Source organism: Cucurbita pepo, chromosome LG03, assembly GCF_002806865.2.
Source record: "Cucurbita pepo subsp. pepo cultivar mu-cu-16 chromosome LG03, ASM280686v2, whole genome shotgun sequence".
Lineage (NCBI taxonomy): Eukaryota > Viridiplantae > Streptophyta > Magnoliopsida > Cucurbitales > Cucurbitaceae > Cucurbita > Cucurbita pepo.
This window is the reverse complement of record NC_036640.1, coordinates 2818975-2838221: the sequence shown is the minus strand read 5'-3', so window position 1 is coordinate 2838221 and position 19247 is coordinate 2818975. Positions and strand designations below refer to the sequence as shown.

General features: G+C 34.5%; 3 protein-coding genes across 13 annotated transcripts; 2 read left to right on the top strand and 1 right to left on the bottom strand.

Annotated features, from left to right (window-relative positions):
• Nucleotides 1-3031: 3031 nt before the first annotated feature.
• Nucleotides 3032-7937, top strand: LOC111789947 (hydroxymethylglutaryl-CoA lyase, mitochondrial-like). 3 transcript variants are annotated; one of them, XM_023670683.1, is made up of 9 exons: nt 3032-3229; nt 4129-4186; nt 4536-4715; nt 4864-4944; nt 5035-5198; nt 5350-5486; nt 5984-6099; nt 7068-7338; nt 7742-7937. In XM_023670683.1, the coding sequence occupies exons 1-8, from the start codon at nt 3057-3059 to the stop codon at nt 7335-7337; spliced, it is 1179 nt and encodes a 392-aa protein (XP_023526451.1). In that variant the 5' UTR covers nt 3032-3056; the 3' UTR covers nt 7338; nt 7742-7937. The 3 variants fall into 3 exon arrangements, with proteins under 3 accessions (XP_023526451.1, XP_023526450.1, XP_023526452.1); XM_023670682.1 differs by having other exon boundaries at nt 7652-7937; XM_023670684.1 differs by having other exon boundaries at nt 3190-3269; nt 7652-7937.
• An 899-nt stretch (nt 7938-8836) lies between these two features.
• On the top strand, nt 8837-15657 carry LOC111789948. 9 transcript variants are annotated; one of them, XR_002814425.1, is made up of 8 exons: nt 9009-9034; nt 9172-9188; nt 9396-9787; nt 10175-10436; nt 10964-11181; nt 11283-11401; nt 14442-14787; nt 15053-15657. XR_002814425.1 is itself a non-coding variant. In XM_023670687.1 (4 exons), the coding sequence occupies exons 1-3, from the start codon at nt 9015-9017 to the stop codon at nt 9743-9745; spliced, it is 387 nt and encodes a 128-aa protein (XP_023526455.1). In that variant the 5' UTR covers nt 9009-9014; the 3' UTR covers nt 9746-9787; nt 10131-10223. The 9 variants fall into 9 exon arrangements, 5 of the variants coding, with proteins under 5 accessions (XP_023526456.1, XP_023526458.1, XP_023526455.1 ...); XR_002814423.1 differs by having other exon boundaries at nt 14442-15657; XR_002814426.1 differs by lacking the exons at nt 14442-14787; nt 15053-15657 and adding an exon at nt 12223-12531.
• LOC111789946 (cytokinin dehydrogenase 9-like) lies at nt 10030-14379 on the bottom strand. Its single transcript, XM_023670681.1, has 5 exons — nt 13254-14379; nt 11293-11420; nt 10938-11198; nt 10568-10830; nt 10030-10485 (listed from the first exon to the last, which is right to left on the bottom strand). Exons 1-5 carry the CDS (start codon nt 13918-13920, stop codon nt 10101-10103), a joined length of 1704 nt encoding a protein of 567 aa, XP_023526449.1. The 5' UTR covers nt 13921-14379; the 3' UTR covers nt 10030-10100.
• Nucleotides 15658-19247: the final 3590 nt, after the last annotated feature.

The window sequence follows — 19247 nt, the reverse complement described above, 5'->3', positions numbered from 1 at the left end:
ATTTTTTAAAAAAATTTAAAGTAAAGGTATTCTTTTTAGATTTTTTTAAAATGAAAGGATATTAATAATACTTTTCAAAATTAAGTTAATATTATAAAGTCGTTTTTTTATCTTTTTAATTAAAATTAAAAGATATTTTAATTTTTTTAGTTTAAAAATTTTTTTTTTTTTTTTTTTATATAGAAAAAATGAATATATATATTAATTTGGTAGCATTTTAAAAGAAAATTAGAGTGGAAAAAGAAGGGATGGGATGTGCCAGCGGTGGCCGCAAGATTTGCCATAAAAAAAATTAAAATATTATTTTAATTAAATAATGTCACATTAAATTTTACTATTACCAAAATGTTACCACGCTCCAATAGTAAATAAGTTAACAAGAAGCATTAAAAGGTTAAAAGCAATATGACTATGAGACATTGAAAATTTTGTTGTGTTGACTTTACGAGCCTTTATGGTTGAGTTCAAAAGTACAACAACCCGTAAATAATTTACAATTTTCATATTTATTTTAACGTACAATTATTTTCAACCAAGTAAACAATAATCGGAGGTAAAAAAAATTAAAAATTTATAAAAAAAATACAATAAATTAATTTCTTAAAATTTTAAATTTAATATCACAACATAAATTTTTTTTATCAATTTAAAAAATTTATAACATACTATTACGATCCTCAAAAATATTAGGTAAGTCAGGACGAAAAGTTGAAGAGGGACGGAGGATAGGATTATAATCTCATCCCTGGTCCGAATTATGTAATGGAGAAAAAATGTTCTCTACTGTCTTCTCTGTTTTCCATGTAAACAGAAAATCTCCTTTTCAGAATGTGTTCCCACTAACATTTGTGAATTAAATAATTAAATAATTATCTACCAAAATTAGTGTAAATGAATTCGATATAATTATGCAGCGGAAAAAGTGGGAGAAATAATAATAGTTTTGGATGAAAATGGGAAAGCAATGAAGAAGGAAGGTTCGAGGAAATTAAGGGAAAATGGGTGGGCGAAAACAACATGCTTTCGACCAAACTTAGGATTCTAAAATAAATTCTCTGTTTTTCAACTAAAAACAACCAAACCTAAAACTGTGTCTCTCTCTATGTTTTATAATCCGTTTTGTAAATTTCATTCTCTTTTCTTCTGTCAAACTCGTTAATTTATTGCTTTAGAAGGTTCGCGTACGTCGTAGACTTATCTCAATTGTTACTCGAAGTCAATTTTTAAAATATATAATTTACTTTATTTTCATTAAAAACATATAAATAGTTGTCAAATTGATTGAATTATATATATTAATACGATGAGGATGAGTGGGTGAGAATTTGGATGTTGTAACGCTGTATAAAATAAATTGAAGCCATAAAAAATATAAAATTTTGCAAATTGATTGGTTTTTGGCGAGTTCGTTGACAAACACGAGATGTAACTCATGCCCTGAACAATTTTCTTAAGGAATTTCGACTGTTCGGGTATTATTGGTTGCTTGAGGTTCATCCTGCTTGAAACCTTCAACTATGTTCGTTTGTTGTTTGTTCGAGAATATTTGTCTCTAACACTATTTTCGTTGATTTGTGGTCATGTGTTAGATAGAATCTAGTATTCGCCTTGATTGTGGTTTTGACCGATTTCTTTTTCTTCACTTCTGTTATGTTGTTGCAGTTTCTGGTGTTGTCAGATTTGCACAATCTCTATCATTCTTACAAACACTTGATTGAAAATATTGAACATTTTGTTACAGAAAAGTTGCGCATTATTGATAATAATTGATCGATTCAATTTGATTCGACCAATTTGAACTTTATATTTAAAAAAGAGCTTTAGGATTATAAAAATTGAAAATGAATGAAATATTAAAGTGAAATTATAATTTAAAAAAATAAATAGAAAAAGGTATATATATAAATATAGAATTAATTGTTGTAAATTTGTGAGGGAGCTTTGGTTGAGCTTCTTGGAAACTTCCTTGGCTCATAGATCGACAAAGACAAGACATTTATGTTTATGATTAAGATGGGACGAAAGAGGTTCCCTATGTTATCNTTTTTTTTTGTCGTCTTTTTTTTCGTTTTATTTTGATATTGTCCTTCCATATAGTTCGTGAAAAAAAAAAAATACATATTTTCCAATTGAGCAGTAAAGTGTAAGAATCCCATATTGGTTGGGGACACGATCCAATGTTGGTTAAGGAGGAGAACGAAATACCCTTTATAAGGGTGTGGAAACCTTTTATAGGAGACACGTAATGGGGAACCCCATAAGGGAAAGCCTGAAAAAGACAGTATCTAGATGAGCACCAGTTTCGCACTCTGAAAGATGGGAAAGTCCAATGAGGATAATATTTGCTAGTAGTGGGCTTGGACTATTACAAATGGTATTAAAGCCAAATACCAAACTATGTGCCAGTAAGGATGTTGGGCCCCGAAGGGGGGTGGATTTGGTGGGGTCTCACATTGATTGGAGAAAGGAACGAGTGTTAGCAATAACGTTGGATTTGAAGGAGGGGTGGATTGTGAGAATCCCACATTGGTTGGGGAGAAGAATGAAACACCCTTTTATCGTGGGTGAAAACCTTTTTCTAGCGACGCTTAATGGGAAAGCCCATAAGGGAAAGCCTAAACAGGACAGTATCTGGATGAGCACCGATTCGGTTGTATAACTTTGAAAGACGGGAAAGTCCAAAAGTACAATATCTGCCAGTAGTGGGCTTAGGCTGTTACACATGGAATTAGAGCCAGACACCGGACTGTGTGCCAGTAAGGAATGAGTGCAAGCGATGACGCTAAGCCCTGAAAAGGGTGAATTGTGAGAATCCCACATTGGTTGGGGAGGAGAACGAAACACAAGGGTGTGAAAACGTTTCCCGGCTCAATTTTACCAACTCAATAATAAAATTATATAATTTTGATCATCATAATTAGCCATTCATAATTAAATTTAAACTTTAAGAAGAAAAATCACGTGCGTTGCACGTGAAAGAAACGACTAAGTATACAAAGAGATGGATTTCTCCACCTTTGATCTTGATCTTCATTCTTGTTTATTGCTTTAGGACGATGCAAGCTGCAAAGGTTTCTGCTAAATTGACTCGACGGGGTTTGTCTTGGCGCCATGGATATAATCCAACCATGAGAATTTCCAGCCGGTTTCTTAGTTCATCTTCGGCTTCGCATGTAGGCGTCACCTCTACTAACGGTCTCGGCATACAAGGAGAAGTTGATAATTGCTGGTATGGATGAAATGATTGTTCTTCACAAGTTCGTAATCCAGTATGTATGATCTGATTATAGGGAGAATTAATTATACCTTTCGATGCTTTCGTTTTTTTTTTTTATTAAATCGCTTATCGTTGCAATATCTTTTCGCTGAAAATGTGCGATAGAATTCTTTAAATCCTTATGGGGTGAGTCGTGGAAGATGGAATCGTGAAATTTGGGCATTCTTTTACGATTTTACGATGGGAAATCTACTTCGACGAATTTGGGGGCATCCGTTCAAGAGTAGAGCTAATAAGCTTTGGGTAAATGCAATCCAAACTATTAAGTGGGTCTAGTTTGGAAGAAACAACATATTGTTCGGAGGGTACATGATTGGAGAGAATAATTTGATTAGTTTCAATCTTTGCTTAGCAATTAATACAGATTAGGGCAGATTCTTGTCATTTCTGGTGGGGAGTATGCTCTCTTGTATGATCACGGGTTGGTGTATTTATTTGTATAATGGGGCTTTGAAGTTCTAGTAACACGAAGAGGATTTAGACCACGTTTTGGGATTGTGATGTTATTACCTCTCTGTGGGATCAGTTTTTTCAAGACTTCTGGGGTTGCAAGCTCGTAACAGTGGCTGTTGTTTGATGTTTGAGGTGCTCTTGAACTCTCCTTTCCATGAAAAAGGAAGGGTTCTTCGGCTGCGGGGCATTTGGCTTGAGAGGAACTCAAGAGTTTTTTGTGGGGTGGAGAGGTTTGGGGAGGATCTTTGGGATTTGATTAGATGTAATTCCTCTTTATGGGCAATAGTTTTCTAATGCTGTTTACACAAATTAAGTGTGTACTTCGTAGTATTTATTCAAGATTTTCTTTAAGTCTCATGCTTAAGTTTGAATGTAACACTGCATTTATGTCTCCACAGTCAACAAGATGGAGGAGATGCAGTTCTTTCAAGAGAAAATAAGAGGAGATTGTCCCAGGTGAAGTTCTAAAATGGCAGTTCTTAGTGAAATATACTATAATTGAAAAACTGTAGCTCCAATAACTATCGATCTGTCTACGAAAAAATCAACAAAGTGTTTCAAATTTTGAAATGACTTTTTTCCTTTGTACTGCCATTGAGTTCTCTTTCCAGTCAAGATCTCTGTCTCATGATTTGAAACAAGTTTTATTTTGGGTACTGTGTTCTTAATCTTAACTATTTGCAATGTTGTTTTCAATTATAATGGTTATTTAAAATATTCAGTGGTTTCTGTTTCTTATGAAAAAAAGGAGAATAATAAATATATTGAATTTGTTTGATGAACGAATTTATTCTGCCCTTTGCAGTATTTACGCCATATTCCGCAGTTTGTGAAGATTGTTGAAGTCGGTCCAAGAGATGGACTACAAAATGAAAAGCACATTGTACCAACTGCTGTTAAGGTTGAATTAATAAAGATGCTAGTCTCTTCTGGGTTGCGTATTGTTGAAGCCACGAGTTTTGTTTCTCCTAAATGGGTACCTCAGGTAACTTGGCTTGATAGTCAATGAACATGTTGGTTGGTATATTTTTGTGTTCCTAAAACAATTACTTCAACTTTTCATGCACTCTGCCTTCATGTTTGAGTTTCTTGTAGATATACTAATTAATCTCGTTTCCTCTTATTTTCCTCAGTTAGCAGATGCAAACGATGTTATGGAGGGAATTCGAAATGTTGAAGGTGCTCGATTTCCTGTGTTGACCCCAAATATTAAGGTATGAACTTCAGTACAGAAATATAAAGGTAGGACTAATCTGGAATGCATTTTGTGATTATTGATGAGATTTTTTGACTGCTTTGTATAGGGTTTTGAAGCGGCTGTTGCAGCTGGAGCAAAGGAAGTAGCTATCTTTGCTTCAGCATCCGAATCCTTCTCAAAGTCAAATATCAATTGCAGCATAGAAGAAAGTCTCCGTCGTTACCGTGAAGTTGCTGTTGCTGCAAGAAAGCACTCACTTCCAGTTCGCGGGTAGGTACTTTGAACCAGAAAACTGAGTTACTATAACATATCTGATATCTGGTTTGATTTCGTATAAACATGTTAGATATGATTTGATCCTCCCCTGGTTTGATATGATTTACTTTTTATATTTTGAAAATGTCTCCTATAAACATGTTAGATATGTATCATGTGTTGTGGGCTGTCCCATTGAAGGAATGGTGCCCCCATCAAATGTAGCATACGTTGCTAAGGAGCTTTACAGTATGGGATGCTCTGAAATATCCCTTGGCGATACAATTGGTGTTGGTACTCCAGGTAACCTCTTGGAATAGCTTTAGTTTAAAATCACAGAGGATATGAACAGAATCTATCTTCTGATGGCATTTGGACAAACCGAAGAAAGATTATATCGCACGTTAAATTAGGTATCTGTATGGTCTATGCCTCTCATTCTAAATTGGTTAACTTATATCTTTCATTGCTAGCATGATGTAAGTACTTCATTATAGGATTTCCTTTGTATATCCTTTGTAATATTAGTTATGTATTATGTGTATGTTTCATATTTATACCGGTGTCTTCTTTATTCATTAATGGATTTTCTTCTTATATAAGAGGACCTTGTATCTCCATAGTTTCTTAATTAGAAGAGTTCCCATGGTGAACTCAATTTTTCCTAAACAATTATTTAACAATGATTCTTTTAAATATTTGTTTTAAGAATCCTTTTTTGACAGTAATTTTTCTAACTCTTCCAGGAGTCATTGGCAACATTCATGTTCTTGTTAACTTTAGTTTTCTCACCTCTGCAGGAACTGTGATTCCAATGCTTGAATCTGTAGTTGATGTTGTTCCAATTGAAAATCTTGCTGTTCATTTCCATGACACTTATGGGCAAGCTCTGTCCAATATCCTGCTCTCACTCCAGGTAATCTCTGTTTTTTCCATCTTGGTTTTAATTGGTTGGAACCTACTAGTTTAAAAAAAAATATATATGCCAATGAGTTGGTATTTATTGGCGAGTATCAAAGTATAATTTAGGGAAATTAGAGACCTTATCTCTCCTGCTCTACCTTGCAGTTAGCAAGAATACTTGTTGTAACACCCCAAGCCCACCACTAGCTGATATTGTTCTCTTTGAGCTTTTCCTTTCGGGCTTCCCCTCAAGGTTTTTAAAACGTGTCTAATAGGGAGAGGTTTCCACACCCTTATAATGGATGCTTCGTTCTCCTCCCCAACCAACGTGGGATCTCACTCTTATGCCCCAATCTCTTTCTGACGCCCTCTTTACTCCTAGGCAACCTGCTCACATAACTAACTTGCAGTGGCCACTGTCCTATTGTTTGCGAAATTCAATTTTATGTTTAATAGATCTTTTATTGATAAAAGTTCCAGGAAAAGATTTTCAATTTAACCAATAATATACTAGTAACTGATGTGTCAAATAATGAAGAGGAGTAGGTACTAACATAGTACTAAATTTTTCTCCTTTCACTTGCTTCCTCTTGCATGTAGACTACCAAGGGCCTGCCATTATCTCTTGGCTTCTAAGACTATCTTGAATTTGATTAAGAGAAAAATATGTATGAAGTACCTAATTACAACATATAAATATACACGCGCGCGCGCGCACACACACACACACACACATATATATATATATATATATATATATATATATATTAAAGAAGCATTATTCTAAGTTGAGGGCTACCATGCTAAGATTTCATTTGATGACCATTTGATTTTGGTTTCGAAAACTAAGCTTATGAGTTTTTTCACTCTATTTGATCAACTGTTATAATGAAAACGAATCTGTTACATGCAATGGATATAATGATGTTGAAAACGATACAAAAGATGAAGATGAAGAAAAACAGCTTATCTTATTAACAGATGGGGATTGGCACGGTGGATTGTTCGGTTTCTGGCCTAGGGGGTTGCCCATATGCTAAAGGTGCTTCTGGAAACGTTGCAACTGAAGATGTTGTGTATATGCTGAATGGAATTGGAGTGAAGACCAACGTAGATCTTGAAAAGCTCATGTTGGCTGGAGATTTCATCTCCAAGCACCTGGGGCGTCCTTCCGCTTCAAAAGTAGCAATTGCATTGCAGAAAGTTGCCTCCAAGCCCAATAAATGCACAGCTACTGCATCCAAATTATGAGGTACTTTACACTATATTCTTGCGTCTTCTCTGATATTGTTCCTCAAGACCCCTAGTAGCTTTCTTCTAAGTTTTAGGTGCAAAAGTATTTTATCATGTATGTTGCTCTCATATAACCCGAAACGAAAGCATTTATGAGTGAATAACTGAGCAGCCTTACCTACAGAAAAAGGCCGCAAGTCGAGTAAAATAAGACCAAACACGTGAGCGGAATACGAGACGAGGCCAAACCTCAAAGGGGTCTCTCAAACCCTCTGAATAATGAGCATGTTAGCCAATCCAATCATATTGACACAACTTATCATTCTGTTTAGGTGAAATCAACATTTCCTCTTCATCTTATCAAGGGCAATGTCTGTGAAGAAAACTCTTGCTTTCAATACTTAGTAGCATTGTGAATGCAGAGAATGAAGCGTCGAAGAGATGCACGGTCTCGATGGCAGATGGGCATATGAAGAAATAATGGAGCACGGTCTCGTTAGTGTATTGATGAAAACCATTTATCTACACCGATCACCACCTTCTTTCATTAACTTTCTCATGTTTCAATCTACCGCTTAACATTTCTCTATTTTTTTTTTAACATTCTCTTTAATCCTCTCTCCTCTTCTTCAATTCTCCAATGTTTAAAGTTACCTGTTCAATCGAAATATATAAATTATAGCAAGAAGAAAAAGAATAGTAATGAAATGATTTAATACATTTGGATTTAATGCATAAAAAGAGATACGATCATTACCAAAATTGTAGCTATGAAGATTTTTTGGCCATTTTTTATAGATCAAATTGGTCTGTTATGTTCTGTAACGGCTATGTTCTGTAACGGCTCAGATCCACTGTTAACATATATTGTTCTGTTTGAGCTTTCTCTTTTGAGCTTCCCTTGAGGCTTTAAAACATGTCTGTCAGAGTTAGACGATAGTGAAACCAGTGCTCATCTAGATACTGTTCTCTATAGGTTTTTCCATCCGGACTTTCTTTCAAGCTTTTTGGCCTTTCCCTTTTCCCCAATAGAAATCTATGAAGGCTTCCATACCCTTATAAAGGGTGTTTTGTTCTCTTTTCCAACCAATGTGGGAGATCACGTGTTCAATCAAGAAGACCTCCATTTTTATATTTAACGATTCATCATTTTTATTGAGTTTTGAAGAAATTTTTATTTCACGAGCTTTGTGAAGTTTTATGAGATTTTATTTTATAGTTTTTCTCAAAAAAAAAAAAAAATATTTATATAAGTTGTAATTCAAATTAGCCGTGTTAATAACGTTTTTGAAAAATATTAACTTTTAAGAGACTTAAATTTTTTTTTTTTTTTTTTTTTTGAAGATATTATTGGAAACTTTTAATGTTAAAAATAAAATACAAAATTCACTATTTTCTATAATTTAACCCAAAAAGAAAATTAAAATAACCTTTTGGTTTGGGTCAACAGTACCTTCCCGGGATTCCAATGATTGGTATTCAAATTGCAAACGTGTTCGACGCGCGTCTTTATATTCCCATTACACGTTGCCCTCTGCCGCTCCACAAAACATCCAAGTGGAGGAGAGGAACCACCGTTAGAGATCGATAGCCTCTGCTATGGAAGTTCATCCGACCTCTTCACTCCAGGGTTTGTGCAAAATTCCTTCTCACCTCTCGATCTTCCTTACGTGTTCTGTTTTCTATTTGCTTCCAATGAAAATCATGCCGATTCGGTAGAATAACTATGCGTTTGATTTTTCTTAATTTTTTGTTTGGTTACTATTCTTCGTCTTGATTTTAATTTTGTTTTCATCGAGTATCATTCTGCTTCAATGTTGCTCTCTGGATCTAAACCGACTATTATTTTTAGAGGAATCGATGATGTTGGTAAGAACTGTTTTGTGCATTCTCAAATGCAAAATTTTCATAGAATTGTCAACATTTTCATTGAAGAGTTCGAGAAAGATCTTGAAAAATCATCCCAAACTCAGTATCTTGTACGTCGGAGTTCATCTGTTAATTTTTGCTGAGAATTTCAATGTCTTCCTTCCTTCCTCCCCTCGATTTGAAGTTTTCTTTTCTTTTTCACATCAGATGAGAGAGAAGATCCTTCTGTGATGGTTGAGAAAGAGGTGACAGAATCAGTTTCAAGCTCACCACAAGATGTGCAAACTAACAGAAGTAGGGAAAATGTCATGAAGACTGAACCTTCTCAACAGATTGGTATCGATGGAGAAACGAGCATGGAGGCCTCCATGTCGGCTGATGATGTTTTTCGGGCTGGAGGGTTTGGTGCGAGGGATGATATTGGTAGTTTTCTTCCTGTTGCAAGTGATTCTACTGACTTTGAGGCTACAATTCGCAGTGCTCGAGCATATGAAGGGCCACAGGGGGAGATTTCTAGACCAGGTCTTGGCTGGAAAGAAGCTACAAAAACTGAGTAGTTCCGCTTTGAGCATTTTGTTTGTGTCCAACTTCAGTCATTTGTAAGTACGGTTTGTTTACAAGGTCTATACAGGATCATGTTTTGTCTTATGTCACTTTAGGAAGATGTATTACTTTGTTGTGTCTTTGAATCAATAAAGATCACGACCCTTTCCAATGCAATCATCAAGATAGATAGATTTTGAGGGTGAATCTTTCAAAATTATGCTTGATATGATGTATTGGACCTTCGATTGTGATTTTAAATCCTAAACCTCTCGAGGACAAAGAACTCAAAGAGTCAAGACATTGAAAGTTTTTGTTCTGATTAATGGTAATATTACGACAGAATACATTTTAAATTTATTTGACCTTTCATATCATTTTGGCATTCTCTTCTTCTAGGATGCTCGTTTTGTGGTTTGTTTTAGATACAAGATGTTGTACAGGGGTGGCTTTCTGGAAGATCCTTTGTCCCGGGGCAAGGATTGATAATGGGTCATAGGCAGATTTCCTCTCCATCAGTACCCGCCATTTGGAGCCAAAATGAGCTTGCCACTCGTCTTGGGAGCTATAATGAGGCAGATATTGCGTACATCCAGGAAGATCCCTGACACAGTAGTCCAGAATTATTTGGTTTTGGGCTAAAATGTACTCTAAGCTTTGTTTTCCGGTTGAAGTTGGCAGTGCAGAAAATAAGAAACCCACTAGGTAGAATATTTCTTCGTCTGGTGTGACCACTGATGTTTTATTGTTCCACCTGTACAACCCAAACTGATTTGTATTAGGATGGGGAAATTGTAAGTGTAGAGTTTCTGGGACAAATCTATTGAAACAAGTACTTGGATTTGTTAACCGGGTAGATTAGTATGGGACCATTGGTAGAATCTGATAGAATTTTGTCAAACACCTCTGCAGCAAAATCATGTATTTTGCTTCTTGGGATCATTAGATTCATCCAAGGATGAGGAACCTCCCACAATCCTTTTTCCCTGAGTTTTTTCTCAGATATGTGCACTCTATCCAGAAACTCCACGTAAGGAACTTCCGACTGAAAGAGAGTAGCTGGAATGTACCTCAATTGTGATAGCAACTTCTCAATTCTCTGCACAATCACATAGAGTTTGGAAATGACATTATTTGGTTTTTTAACTGTTTTTTTGGCTGTTTGTCATGAGCTTGATATCTGATAATGTCTATGGAAATGCTCACCTTGTTCATAGTTTCTGTCTCTTCAGAGTTGAAGTACATGGCCATTTCTAGACAATACAGTGTCGCTCTATCTGAGACGAATTGGCTGGCTTGAACTGGATCTTTGGGATCAAATGAAGATCTCCAATTATTGAGAATGCCAGTTCTATTTATTAGAACAAAGCCTTCAATATAATCAAAGGAGTACTTGGTGGATATCAGATGTTCCTGGTCCTTGGAGAATATGGCGAAGTCTGAATACAAGGTTCTTATCCACTTTACCTGTCAAAAGATGGCGGATTGTGTTTTGCATTACAAGATATCACTAAAAATGTTATATTATATACCTATTCTGATGGAATGCAGGGTGTATTACCATTTTTGGTGCTGATTCTAGAGAAATCCTTGCCCTTGTGATGATGCCAAACTGACCAAGGCCTCCAAGTACGCTGTAAAACAGGTCTGCATTCTGCTGCGCTGAACAGGTAATAACCTCGCCCTTTCCTGCATTCAATTGAAACTACATCGGTTTGTCTGCCTCCAAGGTTTAATATTGAAATAATTCGAAGCTTGGTTTCTTTTGCTCTGGTGGACTTCGTTTTAGTTCTCTCTCTAATTCTCCTTGGCTTTCTCCATTTTTAGCGCTTTTGGCCCCTGGCAACCTCTCATCATTTTTTATTTCTTAGAGAGGTTTAGGCTATTTTCACACTGCTTCCATTTCCCCTTTTTCGCGTCTTCCATATTGGGTTGGTTTTGAGACTCAGGACGTTATACCAACGTTTTTATTTTCCTTCCTTTTCACTGAATGGAAGATTATTCCTTCATGGGTTTGTTCTAATTCTTTCGGTGGGGGGTTGGCCAAAATGAAAGAGTCTAGGGGTCAACAGTTTCCATCGTAGAAGGAAATTACAAAAATTCATGTTAACTTGGGTGATCTTTTTCGATTCTTAAGAAGCTGCAGGTTGATAAGATTGTCCATGTTTGCATCGAATTGTAAGCAATACTTGCAAAGCTTCTTCGACTATATTATTAACCACAATATTTACTTATTCAACATAAATAAGATTCCAAATGTATTTAATATAATTTGATTGTCATGAAATTAAATTTATTATTGAAAATTTTTATGGTAAATTGGAGAAGTAAAATTAGGACCAACGAATAATTTTATTTTGTCCATATCAAGGAATTCTGTTTGTGATTGAAATTACTTGAGTCTTTCAGTCTCTTCATCAAATTTTATAATGGTCTATATTCATGTTTCATATTTGGTTTATGTTATTGTTGCCCTCAATTTTCTCAACAGTGAGATTGTTCATCTAAGTTGGAGGAGGAACATAGAGTGAGCAATTTATAATAAGTTGGGTGGTGAACTTTTTCTTCTCACCTAAGAGAGAGGATCCCTACAGCCAATAACACAAGTAGTATTTAAATTTTTTGCACTGTTACATTGTTGTGGCGTTTATGGACTAAGGATTACATCCCAAAGTGAAATGAAGAAGGCATCTCCAAAATTTTACTGTTCTTTTAACAATAAATCCCTCGAACTTCATGTTATTTTGGTGCCTCAATAAAGGTTCTATCTGATGAGAAAGAAAAGTCTCTTTCTTAATAATTATTTCTCCCAACCACTCTGCTCTATTAAATATTTTTGTTCCCTCTATCGTACAGTATAACCACAAAATCTATCTTTATTGCGGCCCCTCCCTAATTCCTCGATAGAGAACGTTGGTACAGGGATAATAAATATAATATTTTAAGCGGAATATGTGTGTGACTTAAGAGAGAAAAGTAGTTGAGAAAGAGATTTAAATGGAGGGTACTAGAATAATGCTAATTTGACATTTAGAATTTTTAAGTCAAGTTTTGGGGTCCATCCTAATTAAATTGTGGGGTTTGCACAATTTGCCTGATGATCAAGTATAGTTTGGAAGGTTTATCATCAGCATCCAGTTTCGATAATTTGGAAATCAAATTTCCCGTTAGAGTGCTTTTGTTTGTAGTTTTGATTTTTAAATAGGTTCAAGAACTTGAGGAGATTATGTGAGAGATTTGAACTTCCAATGTTTTATTTGAGGGTAAGCCACCTGAGCAATGATTTGGCTGGAAAATATCATTTTAACTGTTATACTTGGGGAGGTCAGCAAAGTTTATACCCAAATTTGGTGACAGAAAAGAGGTTATGAGTTCAAAAGAACTAGTTGTGCAATCACTGAAGGAATGAAAAGCTAGAAAACGAATATGTTATCATTTTACCGTTATTACTTAGTGTGGAATTCTAAACAATATATGCAATATACATTATAGAAAACTTATGAATAAGCCAAGAAAGAGTACCTGTGACAACTTCTAGCTGGTGGACGTTACTGATTTGAGGTCCATGCCTAAAAGCTTGCCCGCTAATACCAGCATTTGATAGAGTACCACCCACAGAAAGATGAAGGTAGTCAGTCCAAGATTTTGGTGTTAAGCCATGTTTAAGCGTTTCATGTAAGATATTTATCCACAGCTCTCCTCCGGGGACATCCACCCATGGTAAGTTTCCACTGTGAACCTGCATGGCTGGTTCCTTGAGGGACTCCATATTGATAACTACGCCTCTTAAGGCTTGTGCCTGACCTTGAAGAGAATGGCCGTGACCCCTTGCAGCAACTGTAAGTTCTGTGCCTGAACCCATCTGAAAAATATGCTTTAATGTAATTGAAATATCACGAAGTGAATGTGGATGTAGAACTGCTAAGGGTAGCATGTGATATCTTTTGCCAAAATCTTTAGCTGCTGCTTGATTGTTTTTAAAGCTAAAGTGTCCATCTAGGCTTATTGTTTCCAAGGATGAAAGCAGTTTAGAAGAAGATTGTATAGGAGGGTCACCAGTAGGCTCCCCGAAACATTTGGTGAAACAAAGGTTGGTTCTATAAGTAGCACAGTTCATGAAAAGAATAATGCAAATTTTGAAGAGTAAGATTTTGTTGTTGTTGAGAAAGCTAGGAAATGGTGACCGCATGTTTCTAAATATTGAGCTTCTCCTTGATTTCCTTTATGAGGCAAAGAAAAAAGAAGTGGTGTAGAAGAGCTCTAGGTAATTGGAGGTGGAAGAAGAGAATTTAAAGAGCTTGTTTGTCTAATGAGCAGTTTCAACTTTGGCTCAGACGTTATTTACTTGCTGTCTTGTCTTTGGGTAGGTGGGCATCTTTATTACCTCAGCTTTTTCTGGGATCTAATGTAAAGGCGGCATTTGGTTGAGATAACTGTTGCTGATGTCGTTTTTTTCTCTTTTCCCCCTCTTAAGAACAATATATTAGATAAGTGTCTTATTTTTTTCCCCTAAATAAGACACTTATCTTAATGAACTCTCGCACTTAATTTAAATACAACAGAAACTGTTTAGAAAATCATATTTGGTTTCTTTAGTTTTTCTTTTGTTCTCTTTGATAGCATTAGAATATTTCATTTATAAGATTTCCGTACAACATATTTGGACCATATTATCACTCGGACTGATGGAAACTGCAAAATTGGGTGAAGAATTCAAAGTGGAGACCGCTGTTGCTGAAAACATTAAGTATAAACTTGTATTGGAAGGAGAGAAGCAAGGGATGTTGAAGATTGTCGGGTGAGGCCTATTAAAAGCACTGTAAGTTGTTTTGAATAGTATTGATTCTATTATTATACTTGTTTTGAGAAAAGTCAGGTGACAAAGTGAGATGAACTGAAGCAAGATAAGAGTACAGTGGTGAGTTGAAATGGACCATCTGGAGTTCCTTGGGGATGTGATGTATTGAGAACGGTCCAAAGTCTTAAAGGTATTTGATCACTGTAAGTAAGGTCATGCGGGTCCCTCAACATGTGAACACCACGAGGAGCCCCACAGGTACAACAATTCTCCTCACTCTCACCTTTACTCTCCCAAGTTAAATTTTCAAGAAAATTCCTAGTTTCCATTCTGCTTAAAGGAACATGTTTATTTGTGTATTTTACACGCTTTACGATATCTTATACAAACTCTCTCTAGATTAAGAAGTTTGATTTGAAGAACATTAGTAGGGACAGTGATTAGAGTTCTGGTATGAAATCTATGCATTCTCTCTCTATGTGCAGCATTTTCTTCTCTAATATATACACCATATACCATGTAGGAGAGAAGGGTGGGAACAGATGGGTATGTGAGGCATATAAATCAATGTAGCACTAACAGAACATAGTACAATTATTGTAGTAGTTGTCTCTTGTGAGGAGAGGGGTTGTGACAGAAGCTTTAAAGAAATCACCTCGAACACCTCGTGGTAGAAAGCTACTCGGTCGCCCTACCAAGTTCTACAGATTGACATCCATCTTTTTGCAAGCTGCATTGATGTCGATGTGCCTTGGCCATTGGCCTTTTGAATGATAAGGATTCTGAATAGACAATTTCATGAGTTGATTTCCAAGAGGGAGTGAGTTCTGATTTTAGGATAACATTTTAATGCTTGCTGCTTCTGTGTGGTATTATTATCATTATTGTTGTCGTTGTTGATATCTTAGTCCCTACATCATTTTAGAAAAAGATTCACATTTAATATTTAGATCTGTGGCCCTCCCTCAATAATGCTACCTTTGTTGATGTGTCAAATCTTATCTCGGCTTATCTCGGCCTAGATTCTCCGTTCGATGCCTCGTCCAATAGCTTGCTTGTTCTTCCTATGAATCATGGCATGGAATTAGTTGAGGCATCAAAATTCTAATACTATATATGTTCGCATTATTCGTACTTTGATAAAGTTTTTAATATTTGAATTGTTGCAAGTGTATATGAATAAGAAATAATTACTCTCAAGCGGTTTTAAGATCATTCTAAATTTAAGATGGCTATACAAAGCTCTAGATTTTTTTTTTTTTTTGTTAAATATATACGACAATAAATGTATTTTGTTTATTAAATTAAATTACAGAAAAATATATTATTTTTAATCAAATAATGACATTCACATTATATATATATATATAAAAACCATGAAATATTTAAAAAAAAAAAAGCAACAAAATTTCATTTATATGAATATAATATAAATAATAGGTATTTTGACTTAACAAGTTATAAAAAAAATTTATTTATTAATTTTAAGAATCTTTTTGAATTTTTTTTTTTATAATTTGTATAATATTTTTTTAATAATTTTTTTTAGAAATATTTATGAAACATATTCCTTGATATCTGCCTTGTGAAAGATGTATTAAAAAATTGTTTGGTAAAAAAGTAGGAATACGTTAAATGAAAGAGGACCAAAATGTAATTTTACCATGTGGCTTACGTCATCTTTTCTTTTCTTCTTCGAATATATTAATAAAATACAACCATGTGAAAATGAGATGATTTATTTATATATACAACAACGATATATACTCATTTCATTAAATATAACAAAAGACAACTTTGGTTGTGTAGTTGATGAATTTGAGGTTAATTTATATAATAACAAATATATTTTAAACGTTGTAAACTAATACGTATGTCATTTAATTTTGTATAAATATAATTGTTTCTTCGTCGTCGCTCGGACCATGGAAAAGACTATAAATAATGATGAGTAGGTCCCTGTAGTCTATAAAAATTGGTGGACGACCCCATCGGTGTAGCATGGTCACAATCTCCTAGGTTGTAAGAGGAAAAAACGAGAATATAGAGAAGAGAGTTCGGAGTTTGTGAGGGTTTATTATTATCATGTTTCCTGAACATACTTCCCTTCCGTATCTTATCAAGTTCCCCATATGCTTCTTCATCATTACCCTACCAACCTAATCTATTGTCCTTTGAGGTCTCGAGCATCAATGAAACTTTTGAAAGTTTAAGCGTATTTAAAAATATCAGATAAATCTATAAATTTTGTATTTGTGTCGTTTATCTTTGAATTTTAAAACGTATCTAATAAATTTGTGATTGACCCATTTGATGTTTTTTAAAGTATATTCATACGGTCGAGATGCCAAATTGAATGTTTAGAATTGCATTCTTATGCATTATATGACAATTTGTGTTCATAGATATAACCATTGTGCAAATCATTCAAGAGTGATTTGTAGTAACAGTTTAGTTTAAAAATAAAAATAAAAATAAAAATTGTTTTACCCGTATAATTATATCTTCCTCTTTAAGTACCATTGATTTTTTAATGAACAATTTGTGTATGATCATCCTTTGAATGTTACCGAGTAGGTCATATCAATAGTGTTACAAGAATAAAACATTAAATTTTATCCATATGCTAGAATATAAACTCTTTAGATTATTACTTCAACATAGTGCTTTCATATGTCAGCCACGTACTCTTCAAGATTACACTAATATCCTCGAGTTTTTTCATATAATTAATAATGAAATAATTGTAATTAAAAAATATTAAATATTAAAATATTAATTATGTGACTTCGAAACAAAACCAGAACATATTTTTCTTTGTCGTTCTTATATCAAATGTCCGATGGATCAGCTAGACCAGACTTTTATGTTTTTTTTTTAGTTCTTCTAGATATAACCAAATTACTGTAGCTCAAGAAAAAACCAATTTCACCACATTTATAACACGTTTGCCTTTCCTTAGAATGTGTTTTGGATTTTATAGTACTCTAACAACCTTCGAAAGACACACGATCACTTTCATATATGGTTAAATCAATAATAGAAACGTTCATAGATATGATTTCTTTGTCTTCGAAGAATCTTTCAACACTTATCCAAAAAATATCATTTTATGATAAAAGAACGTTAACTTTCGAGTACACGATTTCTCAAATAGGAATCAAAGTAGATAGAGCCAAAGTTGAAATGAAGGGATTGATGACTTTTTTGGGATATGTTGATTCTTATATTCGGTTTATCTACGATTTTTCCACCGAATAATGGCTTAATGATTTGTAATAGCCCACGTGAATTAGAGAGAATTCAGTTTATTTTGGTTATTGTGTCTACGAAGCAACGAGTATCATGTGAATGATATATTCATCAATTAACAGGTGAGAGGTATTCGAGCTTTTGGTCTCGTAGTCGAGGATACACATTGGAGAGGGGAACCAAACATTTATTTTAAGAGGTAGAAACTTCCCTCTGTTATACATGTTTTAAAACTCTGAGGCTGATAGTGATATGTAACAAACCAAAATGGACATTATCGGCTAGTGGTGGGCTGAAACCGTTATTGTATGTCCTAATTTTTGAACTCGAGTTGGTAAGATAATAACGGTTGATGAGTCTTTCGTATCTAAGAATTATTATTATTTTTTTTAAAGGATATTACTTAAGCCCCTNAACGAGTATCATGTGAATGATATATTCATCAATTAACAGGTGAGAGGTATTCGAGCTTTTGGTCTCGTAGTCGAGGATACACATTGGAGAGGGGAACCAAACATTTATTTTAAGAGGTAGAAACTTCCCTCTGTTATACATGTTTTAAAACTCTGAGGCTGATAGTGATATGTAACAAACCAAAATGGACATTATCAGCTAGTGGTGGGCTGAAACCGTTATTGTATGTCCTAATTTTTGAACTCGAGTTTGTAAGATAATAACGGTTGATCGGTCTTTCATACCTAAGAATTATTGTTATTATTATTATTTTTAAAGGATATTACTTAAGCCCTTTCTTAAGAATCACTAATCAAGTATTAGCCCCTAATTAATTGGGCTTAATTAAGTTTTATGTGATGTATCAATTTTTAGCTTTGGGCTTGTCTCCATATGTCTGTGGGCCTTAATTACATTCAGGCCCAATTTGAGTTCTTCATTTTCTTTTGGCATATGATCATCATATAAAATATATATTTTTTTAATTGGAAAATTTATAAAGCGAAACATTTTAAGATTCAATCTTCTTATACGAATCAACTCGGTGTTCGTGCCTGTAACAGTCTAAGAAAAGACCACCACTAATCGATATTGTCCGNGCTGAAACCGTTATTGTATGTCCTAATTTTTGAACTCGAGTTTGTAAGATAATAACGGTTGATCGGTCTTTCATACCTAAGAATTATTGTTATTATTATTATTTTTAAAGGATATTACTTAAGCCCTTTCTTAAGAATCACTAATCAAGTATTAGCCCCTAATTAATTGGGCTTAATTAAGTTTTATGTGATGTATCAATTTTTAGCTTTGGGCTTGTCTCCATATGTCTGTGGGCCTTAATTACATTCAGGCCCAATTTGAGTTCTACATTTTCTTTTGTTTTTTCAGCCCAGTCTCTTGGTTATAGCTGTTGGTTTGTTTTCGATCGGTTTCGTTCATAAGTTTGAGTCGCATATGATCATCATATAAAATATATATTTTTTCAATTGGAAAATTTATAAAGCGAAACATTT